This window comes from Numenius arquata, chromosome 1, assembly GCF_964106895.1.
Source record: "Numenius arquata chromosome 1, bNumArq3.hap1.1, whole genome shotgun sequence".
NCBI lineage: Eukaryota > Metazoa > Chordata > Aves > Charadriiformes > Scolopacidae > Numenius > Numenius arquata.
The window spans coordinates 44,030,470-44,042,781 of NC_133576.1; the positions used below are offsets into that span (position 1 = coordinate 44,030,470).

General features: G+C 42.4%; 1 protein-coding gene across 1 annotated transcript in view; it reads left to right on the forward strand.

Moving 5' to 3' along the window:
• Nucleotides 1-5,926: 5,926 nt before the first annotated feature.
• UMODL1 (uromodulin like 1) overlaps nt 5,927-12,312 on the forward strand; it is a 53,003-nt gene continuing 46,617 nt past the window's right edge. The window contains exons 1-2 of the mRNA XM_074154101.1: nt 5,927-6,002; nt 10,838-11,080. Of these exons, the coding sequence (XP_074010202.1) occupies nt 5,927-6,002; nt 10,838-11,080 (319 nt within the window). The remainder of the gene's footprint in view (nt 6,003-10,837; nt 11,081-12,312) is intronic.

Sequence of the window (12,312 nt, forward strand, 5' to 3'; positions counted from 1 at the left end):
CCGCTGACTAACAGTGAAAAGCAGATTATATATTTTGGTTGGTTTATTTTGTGCTTCAAATCTGCTTAACAGAGGCAGGTTTTGCATGTGCGTGCAAGAGATGGATTCATGAGGGGAAATGGCAGTTGTATGCACAGTCCTCTGTCCTTCCCATCCTTATCCTGGCTGTACATTGGATGGGTTTAGGAGGGGAAAGAGATGGGAAGTCATCCTTCTTCTAAGACAAGCAGCAGGTCCCTTCAGTCAAAAATGGGTTACAGACAGTGGCACTGGCACAAATCAGTGAAGCCTGGCCCCATCTCTGGGCTGGTCACTGGTGTTTGCAAGATGTTGCTGTTCTTGAGCCCCATGGCATTGGGTCAGCAAGGAAATGTGAGATGGGAGTTGGTGGCCTTTTGCTGCAGGGTCCAGCCTGTGAGACAGAGCGAAGAGGGGCTCCAGTCCCATCACCAAGTGTTGATACAGGCCAGGCATGATACTCTTTGCTGAACAGGACCTTCAGGTGGACTTGGCCCTTGTACCCCATGGGGCGATGCTTAGTGGGAGACTTTTTTTCCAAGTAAGTCTTCATAGCAAAGGGCAACACCCACCGCCCAGACTGCTTTCTTTCAAAAATGCTTGGTTTTTTTAGAGTTATAAACAAGAAGCATACTACGAAATGACTTAGATGGGGCTTAGTTCTCTGCAGCACTGCTAAATCATATATGAGGTATGATCAACAGTCTCGGCTGGTACCAAACTCAGCTTTAGGAATTGGACTATGCCATCAAAGCACTGGGGCAAACAAGAGCTTCTCTGTGTTGAGATTGCACAAGCAGCACTCGGAGGAGCAAGGCCAGGCAGAGGTTCAGCATGACCTCCGCCTGACTCATATTTTTTCCTCCTGTTACCAATAAGAACTTTTTCCTCATGAGTCACTTTAAGACAGTTTGTGCGTGTTCAGGGAAAAAACAAAACCCGAAGATTTTCCTGAGGAACAGTTTGTCTATGAGACAAAACAAATCACTGAATAGAGTCAGGAACTGTTCTGCCTGCACAGTTGAGCTAATTAACTCTTAGAGCTTTAAGGGAATGGTTTTTTTACTGTCATTTGTGCATGTCCCTTCATTTTTAATGCTTTTTTCTCTGAAACACATCAGTGAAATAAGCAAGTGTTACTATTCTACTTCTTGGATATGCATCTGAAGCTTAGGAAAACAAGGAACCCTTCAAAAAATTGCCAGTTTAGCTGTTGTCCATCCTAACATAGGCCTAGCATATGCTGGCAAAACAGTGTTTTGTCTATTCTATTTTTTTTTCCTCAGGTAACATAAGGAAAAGCATGTTTACTAGTATGGTAGCCATGGCTTTCACAAGGTCTGAAATACTGGGCTTTCTACCCCACCACCCCCCTGACTTCGCTGCAGTGGCAAATTTAACCTGCGTGACTTGCTCATGGCTGCAAAAGGTGCGTGGCAGGGGCAGGGAATTCAAGTCCATGAAATCATGAACCAGAGTTTTAACGCAAAGGTGAGTAGTTAAAGTTTATGAGAAGTTCCATCCTGTGTAGGAAGTAGGCATTAAGGTGTCCATTATACGTATTGATTTTCAGGAGCTGGAATAAGTTTGTATCCTGATGGCAGGAGTGATTTATTTTGTTTTGTCTTTAGCTGCAAAAACGTTACTTCTGGCTTAGTCAGCCTGTTCCTCTCTTCTAACACCTTTTGGCCTTGATGACCAATTTAAGCCAGTTTTGACAGATCGGCTGCAGGCTCAAAGGCAATTAAGTTCCTGCAGGCTTCCCAAAGATCAGGTGATCAGGTGTGGAGAAGAGGAAAGAAACCTTAGCAATGCCCCACTAAGGGAAAGACTGTGGTTTGAGCTCAACCCTTACCAGACATCTGAAATGTTACAGCAAGGGCACTGTTTAAGTCAGCCCTGATGGTGAGTTTGTCTCACTGGGAGTCACGGGCACCAGGGAACACAATTGTGGGGCAGAAATCAGATGGAAATCAAGTCTCATCGGAACTTCTTATCATCTTCATTGGAAGCTAGCAGCATTTTTTTGCCTTTGCATTCCTGACCCGGATCAGTTTATTTCCACTGTGAGATCCTCAGGAGTGGTGGCACCTCCATCCATTCCCACAGTCTGCTATGGCCATAGTCTGGGCTTTCTCAGCCTGACAGGCTCTAATCAGATTGAAATGGTTGGAGTCTGGAAGAGGTATCTGGGAGAAATTTACTGACAGCTGATTTTGAGAGGTCAGGTTAAATGATTTAATGGTTCTCAAGCTTTAGGTCTTATACATCTATGGGAAGGCGTGCTGGCTTCTGGAGCACAGAACAGCTTTTGTTAGATTCCCATGGAGCCCGAATGCATAGTCCTGTTTCCTGCAGGCAAACCCATCTGTCTTGAAACGTCATGACCATTCTGGGCATCTGAAGTAATGATTACTTCATAGACAAAATAATGCAAAGCAAAAAGAAATGTTCCAGCAACTTGACTTTTCTGTGTCAAACTCCTAGCCTAAAGAAGATCAGGATCTTCTAAGTGACTAATTAAATCAAAAGAAATAAATGCCTAAAAAGTATGATGAGAAAGCGGGCTGTCAGCCACAATATTACAATTACTAACAGTACAGTCTAGGAGAGGACTCAAATCCCATCCCTTAAAGTCTGCTTCTTAATCTTATAAAATTATCCGTGAATGGATTTTGACATGGCTTTTATTGGCACCGCGCTTCTTTGTATAAATTGCATACTTTAGATCAATTCTGACATTACAAATGCAGCTGCAGAAAATCTAAACAACAGAGCCAGGAGAACTGATCAGCTCCAGATGACTGGGCCAGGAGGACTGTGATGAGCTCCTTCCAGAGTGGAGTCCAGCTCACTACCAGCACCACACAGCCAGGGCTTTTATTCCACTAAATATCTCCTTCTCTGATCCTCTCTCCATTGACCTTCCTCAGCACCAAAGCAAGAGTGAGCAAATTTTCTACTAGGGTCCTAAGATAACATGTAGTTGAAAGGAATAAGGGAAAAAAGACAAAAAAATTATCACTGAAATACACCAATGGTTACTAAAAATAAATTTACATGAAATCAGCCGTGCATGTACAGGTGGACAGTTTTCCAAAATGATCAATGAATCCATCTAACTTCCCTGCAGGAGACTCTCTATTGACTTAGTGCTGAGTAAGTGCAACTCCTTCCAGCAACTGTAGTGATATGAAGAGCACACGCTACTGCCTGGGACGAGGAGCATCATCTTAAACTTATTGCAGTTAATGCAGTGCAGGAATATGTCTGGAAGATGTGAAAATGGTTGTACAGGACATAGGATGCATGCTTAACTGCCTGAGTGGTCTCTTCCAGTATCTGCAAGTAAGTTGTTGTGTGCCTCAATGATTGTAACAGAAGAAATAATGCAGATGAGAATCAGAACCTCGAAGAATTTGCAAATTACAAGGTAAATCCCGAAAAACACATGACTTCTGTATGCATTTCTTGTTTAGATTAAACAGCCACTGACTTTACATACAGTTTTGTTTGAAAAGGAAGTTCTGCATATTCTGTATTTAGGAACGGTTTCATTCACTGCTGCAGTCAAGTTGCAACTCACTGTTACTTGCCTCACCCTGAACACAAGCCTGTTACGGCTGCCAGCCATAAGACTGAGCTGTAAATATGCAAAGTTGTATCCATGTTTTTTAATAGTCCTAAAGATGAGCAAGTATACTTGAGTCTTTTAGAATGGGGATGTTAGTTCTTTACTGCAATTTGGAGGATCATACTTCAGTCATAGAAGTCCTCAGCGGTGAAGATGATGACGTTTTATAGCTAACTCTGGAAAGCAGCAACTGTTTAAGACACATGGCAAACCTATCCAGCAATTTAGGATTGTAAGTGGGAGACCCCAGATGCAATCCAATTCAGATGCCAGTCTGGAATTACCTATATTTGAATTTTGCCAGGACATACACTTCTTGCATAAGATGCCAAATCATTTCTAAGGCCTATAGATTTTTTTTGTTAGTGTTAGCTGAAAAAATTTCAGGCAGGACCTTTTTTTTTTCTAGAAAATTTGGATAGTTTGTTAAAAACAGTACAAATGTAAAAGACCGTGAAGAAATATTTCTATTTGAAAATTAAAGTTCACATACTCAAGTCCTCTTTTTCTTATTTGTGGTGGTTTGAGTCAGATTGCATCCTCTGTGCAGCCTACAGCCAGGGTCTCCCTGTTGCCTCCCTGTGCTGACAGGAGATGTAGATGGTGCACCTGGGGGATACAGCCTGATCCCACATCCTGTTGCATGCAGAGGGGTGTTAAGGTACACATTTTCCTTAGGCATAGCAGCAATGTTTCCAAACCAAAAAATATTTTGGTTTTCTTTTTTTGGTTTTGTGGTTGAAATGTTCTCTTCTACCCATTTTCTCCAAAAACATTTTTCAACTGAAGTTTGGGCAAGCCTTAATTTTCCTTTTTTTTGTTTGTTTGTTTGGTTGGTTGGTTGGTTTTGTTGTTGTTTTGTTGAGTTTTTTTCCCCGATGAGCTTGATATTTTATCTTCCAAGCCAGAAGAACAGCTCACAAGTGTCTCAACACTATACGGAGCCCTGCCGGAGGACCTGAACCGTCCAGCATCTCCCCTGTTGGCCCTGCTCTCCAGGGCCCCAGCTCTCCTACCTTGTGAGTGCTAACAGGGTGATTGCCTGACAGTGTTTTACCGAAGTGATATTACTGATATTCTGAACATACCCAAACGAGAGAGTTTGGGCATCTGGCTCTTTCATCCACATGAAATTTTCTATAATACTGTAATATGTATTTAAGTGCTGTTCTGAACATATTGCCTCGGCTCCAAGAACTGTACCTGTGATTTTCCATAGTTCAGTGTCAGCTCCTCATAAAATATCGTATTGCGTTTACTCCTTTTTTTTTTTTCATAAACCAAGTGATGTTGCACTGAAGTTACTGTCCTGCATTGTAAAGCTGCAGGCTCATCTATCTTGGGAAAACGTGTTCCTGATTTACACAATAAAAGAAAGGGATTTTGGTTCTCAAATCTCCTGATTCATGCCTTGCCTAATAAGGTTCTTGTTTGCCTAGCATTGCTCTGCTTTATGTGATGCATAGGACAAGGGGCAATGGTTTTAAATTGGAAGAGAAGAGATTTAGATTAGATATAAGGAAGAAATTCTTTACAGTGAGGGTGGTGAGGCACTGGAACAGGTTGCCCAGGGAAGTTGTGGATGCCCCATCCCTGGAAGTGTTCAAGGCCAGGCTGGATGGGGCTTTGAGCAACCTGCTCTAGTGAGAGGTGTCCCTGCCCATGGCAGGGGGGTTGGAACTAGATGATCTTTAAGGTCCTTTCCAACTCTAGCCATTCTATGATTCTATGATTCTATGCTGAAATTGAAATGAAATGAGAAGCACAGTGAGAGCAGCTAGTGAAACAGCTTAAATTCAGGAAAAGCCATTGACATAGGCATTTGCTTTTACTCTTAGTTTGTTTTCAAAGTATACAACTGAAGACCTAGAAAGTGGTATTGCTTGATGTGTGGACAGAAATTAAATTCAAGATGCATATACCTGACATTTGAGGTATGTAGATCTGGCTCCTAGCTGTCAGGTGTTCAAGGTGTGAGAGGGAATAAGCGCTCAGAAGGATAAACGTGGACTAAATTTTGGAACGCCTTTTTCTCAAAGTCAGGCAGGGGGGTGGGGAGTCAAGCTGAGCAGGTAGAAGAGGCAGGTTCCCCAGGGAGAGCACCAAGGAGAGAGAACCGGCAAAATTCCCACCAGAGCCTCTTTGTTTCTGTTGCCAGTAGTTATCACCCACTTGCAAAAGGTAAAAAAACAGAGCGCCTTTTCCCCTAATCCAAAAGCTCTACCGCCTTGGAAACGAAGCGTCATGAAGGGCTTATCCAGGATGGGCGATACAATGGCCAGGGTCACTCTTATTTCTGTTCTCATCCTCTGGGCAGCCACACGGCAGGGAAGGGGAAATGAAATTACAGGTGAGTGATGCAAACCCGGTCGGAGAACCATGACTGTTGTGTAGGACAGCTTAGTTTGGATGTGGGATATCTTTTTATTTGAAATAAACCGGCCAAGGTGGCCACTCTCCAGAGAACTGGCAATGTCTCAGCAAACATTTAAAAATCCTCTGTTGATAATTAAACAAAGAAAATCTAACCAAGCCAAAATACAACCTTTGTCCCCAGCTCTTCATCCCAAGGCATAAGGCCTGTCATTTCGTTTGTGCCAGAAAGAATGAGTAGTATTCCTGCTTTGTGTTCAGTAATGTGCAAATTTTTCTGAAAATTTTCTTTAAAATAAACTTCTGGAGGAAATTATGTAGTAATGTACCTGGCAAATTCCTAGAGATGCATTAAATGAGGCTGTAGATGACATGTTTAGCTTCCATCTATGGTATGGGCTGTAATTTGGAAAATCCTAACCCAATTGCTAGATTGTAACTGCAAAATTAAATCCTAATTTGCTCTTAATTTCTGGTTTGATTTATTTAGATGAGAAAAGATCGTGATTTTTGGCTGCTTTTTGTTGCATTTTTTTACTTAAGTGGTTTTGCAAGTCTCAGTTAAAATACAAACCATATTTTTTAAAGCCTTGCAGACTTTCCAGTTATTCTGTCAAAGTCGTCTTTAAAAAAGAAGCTGCTACAGACTGGAGATCAGCAGAACACCCATTCTAGTACCATTTAAAGTCAATGGTGTTGACTTTAAAAAGGATTTGGAATACCCAGAAAAAATTAAGCCCTTAATCTACTTTTCTTCATGTTTTGGAGCCTTTGCATTTTAAAGCTGAGTTTGAATCTGCCCTCTGTGAACCTGTTCCAACAGATTATTTTTAAGGTTATGTCAAGACAAGAAAGGGGCTTGTCTTTAGCTCCTGCTGTTCTCCAGCAAGAAAAAAGACCTTGATCGCAGCTCACAGTGGCATTTCTGGCACTTGAGCAGTGAAGTTTCCAGTATTGCAGGGAAGTCTGTGGTATGAATGCGATCAAGATTTTTTTTTATTGCTGATTTTTAAATCATGCTCTCAGATCTGATCTGGTTTGACCTTGAATTCTAAGCAGCCTGCTCCTAATGCAGGGTTCCCTTTCAGCTCTTGCTCTCAGTATTTGTTTTCTATTAATAACACATTTGCTTTAATTGTTTCTGCTCTTGCTTAACAGAATAAAATGTATACTTTCCCTGACAGTGCTGAAAGCTGGTGGTTACTAAGATAAAAGCCAAAAGTCCAGAGAAGCTAGGTATAACGTAGCCCTACTAATGTCAGGTGAATGACTGCCTTCTCCTGCTTTGCGATTGACTTCAGCTTTGTGTTGCTGGAAACAACAGCCCGTGCATTTTAATTCCATTTGATAGTGTCATAATCCCATAGATGGGGGTAATGAGAACAGAAAGCCAATTTACTAAAGAGCCCAAATTGATCTAAGCCACATCGCTCAGCAGGAAACTGCTGTCAGCAAATAATTGAATGCTGTGAGTGTCAAAGCTTGTTTTAAACTGGATAGAATGACGGATGATGGCAAGGTTGGCAGTGCTGCACCTTTCCCTGTCACCTTCAGGCTAACCTCTTAAAGTGAGGGTATCTTTTTGTACCACCATAGCCATATCTCAAATCTTCTCTTTTGGTTTTGGGAGCCTCATTCTATACCTAGTATCAATGTTTAAGTATGAAATGTGATTTCATATCTGCTCTGACAGCTGTAGCTTCTAATTATAAACTGTATCTAATTCTATACCATTTTATTCTCGGTTTCATACCTGTATTTATGTTGCACATTGCTGCAGAGCCTAAGCCAGCTCAGCTGACTCTGGAATTTTTAGCTTTCCAGTGCTATGTCCTTGCTGCAGCTGCAGCTCTGCACGGACATCACGAATCTTCAGTACTCTCTGTACTTGTTTGTTCTCTTCCCATGCCTGTTTTCCTCTAGCCATGCTAATACGTGAGCTCTGGAGAAATGGAGGGATCGTAGTGATGAGGAGCCAGGCTGAACTTTTCTTCCTTACCTGCGCTACCCACTCTAACATAATTTTATACTGTAACAGGATGATTCCTTAATACAATAGTTTCTTTTTCTCGTTTCCAAAATTTGTCCTGCTCCTCACACTTTCCCTGATCACCAACAGATGTTGGTGCACTTTCTCCAGATAGAGGCTAGATCCAAAATTACTTAGATACTCTTTCCATTCCACTTTGGGTATTTAGCCATTCAGGTCCCAAACTAAAGGGTAAAAAAAAAAACAAGCTAAAACAAGATTTTTTTTGTCCCCCATGCCTACATGTCTAGAAACATTTTCTAGGGTTGGCATTCTTGGAGCACTGTTAACATGTGGCAAGGGAATGCTTTACAAAATGCAATGACAGCTGCCTGTTTCTTGTAAGGCACAAGTGGTAATCGATCAAATGCACTGGATAAAAAGCAGCCCTCGATCTCTGATTTCTGCTTCATAACCCACATTTGTTTTCTTTTCCCCTCTCCCAGGGGGATGTCCTGAAGTTAACCAGGGGAGGAAGGCCACCTTCCTTTCTCTGGCTCACTTCACCTTCAGTTCCCTCCTGCGCAGCCACCTACCTACCACAGCTGGGTACAGGCTTTCCTGGCCCTGGTCAGACCTCCATCCTGGCCATTGGGGTCCTCTCCTGGGTCAGGCAGGGTGTGGGTTTCAGCCCCTCAGCTTGAGACAGGCTGGTGTCTTCCTGTTCCTCATGACCATCTCCTTTCACTCTCTTCTTAAGGACAAAGAACAACTTTGGTGCTTTTTAGGGATGTGAAGGCCGTTCAGCTGCTGTCTCTGTCTTCAGGGACTGAACACAGAGGTACCCTGCTTGAGGCTGGGGAAGAGGAGAAAGCAGGGAGTGGGATTTCCAGATATGCCTTTATTCTTGATGTTTTCCTGCTGACCTGCTCTAAGCAGCAGCACAGGGCTCCCTGGAGCCTGCTGGGAGGTCTCTTGCTTTCTCACACACCCTCTGTAGCACGCCCCGGCATCAAACTCTGCCTTTTGCTGCAGGATGAAGGCACACATGGGTTAGACAGAGCAGGGCTGGACTCCCAGGGCCTGATGCTCTCCCTGGGTCTGGTCAGACACAAGTTGTTTATAGTTGAGGCTGGTTCATGGTCAGTCCCAGCTACCTTCTCCTTTATTCTGCTCTTCCACTGTGCCCTTGTCTGCAGGGAGGTGCCTGTTCCTCCATTTGGGATCTGCACCAAGCAAACCCATTTTTCTTCATGGCCTTTTGAATATCTAAGGCAGGGGATGTCTTTCAGGCTGTTCTTATTTGAGCAGTTCCTAGGATTAGGGTTGAAGGAGGACCTTCTGGGTGATTTGGTTGGGCCAGCTTGAGGAACGTATTGTGGCATATGGTGTCTATCCCATGCGTTCTTCTGGACTGTCTCCTTGCACTACAAATGAATCATCCTGTTCAAAGCTCTTTTGCCAGTCCTGTTCAAGTTGCACATACATCTTTTGTTTAGCTGGAAAGCTAAACATGATAAAAGCATATAATTCCTAAGAACCTGACTTTTTTTTTCTTGTTTTTACATGTTTCATCTTTTCATGCAGGAGATAAACTGTACGAATAAGATAAGCTGTAAATATTTTTATTGTGTACTTGTTGTGTATACTATGTTAGCTCCAGTCCGGCTGTTGAATGGCCCCGATCCCCTTAGAGCTCTCAGAAATAACAATCCTGCCATACTTGAATCCCTGCAGCTAATTTGTATTTATCCTTATTGAAGTTTCTTTTGCTTTGTCTAAAGGATGATAGAGGCATTTTAATTCTATCCCATCTATTTCCCAAATGGGACACAGGGTGACTCAGCCCCTCTGGCTTCTATGACATCTCATTAGGAGACAGCCTGATGTCTGTGACATGATTGCTTGCTGCTAATTCTTAAACTCCATCTGTTTTTGTTGCTGTTGTTGTTGGGTTTGTGGTGGTTGTTTTTTTTTTTTTTTTTTTTCCCTGCTCATTTCAGTTTCAAGTAAAGCATGTAACAAGTTTGCTCCTCATCATGACTGGTTTCAGAACTCCAGAAACAGAGTCCCATTCCCAAACCTGCATGAAATTATGTAGTTAATGAACTTATTACTGACTTCATTTATACTGAAATCAACTGAACTACAGCAGCTCTCAAAGGGCCTGGTCTAATACGGTCTGCTACAAATGCAGATAGGCAACGTAGGAGCTCCAGGAAAGGAATACCTTTTGTGTCAGATACCTGAAAGTCCTTCCCAATGATGCATGAGTACCCAGTTTTAGCCTGGGGTGATGTCTGAAGGATGTCTTATTCCAGACATCTACTGTGACTCATCTGCCCATAAGTTCCTCGCCCTTCATTCCCTTTATAGTCAGCGGAGAAAAACGAACAATTTGGCAGCATAAGCCTGGAGCGGACATCTAAAGTACTTGGATTACTCTGCCCTGGAAGTGCCTATTTTGCTCTCCTGTTAATTTCTATTAACATATATTAATTTCTTTTATACTTACTTGAGTTAAATTGCCTTTTATCTGCTTTGCACCCGAAGGCGCTGAGAGCTCTTTGAATTTTCTGCCAATCTGCATCCTTTTATGACTGAAGTGATGCATATGACAAGCAGTCACTACTAATTCTTTCTTCTGTCCATTTTCTGAAGTGTTGTTCTTCTTAACATCAGCCTTCCTGGAAATCATTCATCTGAGTTGGTTCTGTCACTGCTTTCTCATAATGCTATTTTAAACTGGATACTGCAGGGAACTTATGCTCTGGGGTGACAAGTTAGTGCTGATCCCTTTCTTTCCTGTTTGGTTGTGTTATTTTTTTATTTTTTCTCCCTAGAAAAAGGCCTTTCTTTGCTAGGGTACCATCTCTGCAACTATAGCCTGACCAAAAATGTGTTTAAAATGGTTGCCTACCAAAAGTCCTATGAGAAAAGCACTTCCTGTGGAGGATGGATACCATGGATGGTGTGTCCCCGGACGTACTATAAAACGCAGTATCGTACTGTTGAAGTCCCTGAAACCATCACTCTTACAGATTGCTGTGAAGGATACGAACAAGTTGGACTCTACTGTTCTTTAGGTAAGTTTTAGTCAGATTAATTGTAGAAATAAATGTCTTATGGAAGAGGATTCACCTAAACTGGGACATGTAAAGGCTTAATTAAGTTCTGGGCAATTTTTTCCTGTTCACTGACATCAACAAGTCTGCAAAAATCTACAGTAAGCTTGGTCCAACAAGGTAAGGAGTGGACATGAAAGACTAATGCTCCTGATTCTTGCCCTTTTGCACCCCTAAGTAACAAATCCACTAAAGTTCCAGATAAGCATGAAGAAGGCACCTGATTGTTATCCCTACGAGGGCTCATCACTTGTCCTGGTTCAGGCCAATGTCTGTGGCCAAGTGCAATAACTCACATAGCTGTGCCTGGTGCTGTGTGTGCTCTGAGCGTGCTTGCATTTACAGTAGGAGCTTTCTTCTCAAAAATAATTCTGGATGCACTGGGATAACCTCTCCTTTTATTTGAAGCAGGGTCAGTTCCCAGGGTGCAAACCCAGTTTTGGTGTTCATTTAAAACAACCTGTGGCCTCAGGACAAGTTGGTACCAACCGCTTTCCAACCAAAACTACATTAGGGCCCATTTTCTCAGGGCTTCCTTGGCTACCCAGGGCTATGTTGGAGAATTGGAAACTGGTGAACCTTTTGGTGGATCTGATCTAACTTCTGAGTTTTAACAAGACTCTTCTTGGGAAGACTTAAACATCTTTGACTCAAGATGGAAGCTTTTTCACCTTCCCATATCAGGGCTACGAGCTGTTAACAAGAAATTGCTAATTTTTAGAAGTCAAGTCATAGGTGGAAGGGATTCCTTAGGGAAAAGGAAAATTTTTATTTTATTTTATTTTTTAATGGATAAAGCCACATGGTTTTAAGCTGAACAGGCATATTGGATTAGCTAGGCCAGCAATGAACTATTCCAGCATCCACGAAAGTTCTGCAGGGCATAATTTTGTCTCCTATTTTCAGTATGACATTGCGTTTTCTCCATTTCCCCTTTTCAAGTTATCCTCCTCGGAATTTACATAGCCTCAACACTGTAACAAAAGATCAAAAAGGAAAGGTCCTATTGCAGCCCAGGCGCTTGCTTTGGGTCATAAGACTTGGGTGACTCAGTTCTGTGGGAATGTCCCCAAACCTGCTCCTGCATTGGATCATATAACGTGACATGAGAGGGTATGAGCCATATGTCTTGTCATGGGATCTGTAAAGAACAATGTGTTCATCCTACTTCTAAGTTGCTTCAGAGCACTGGA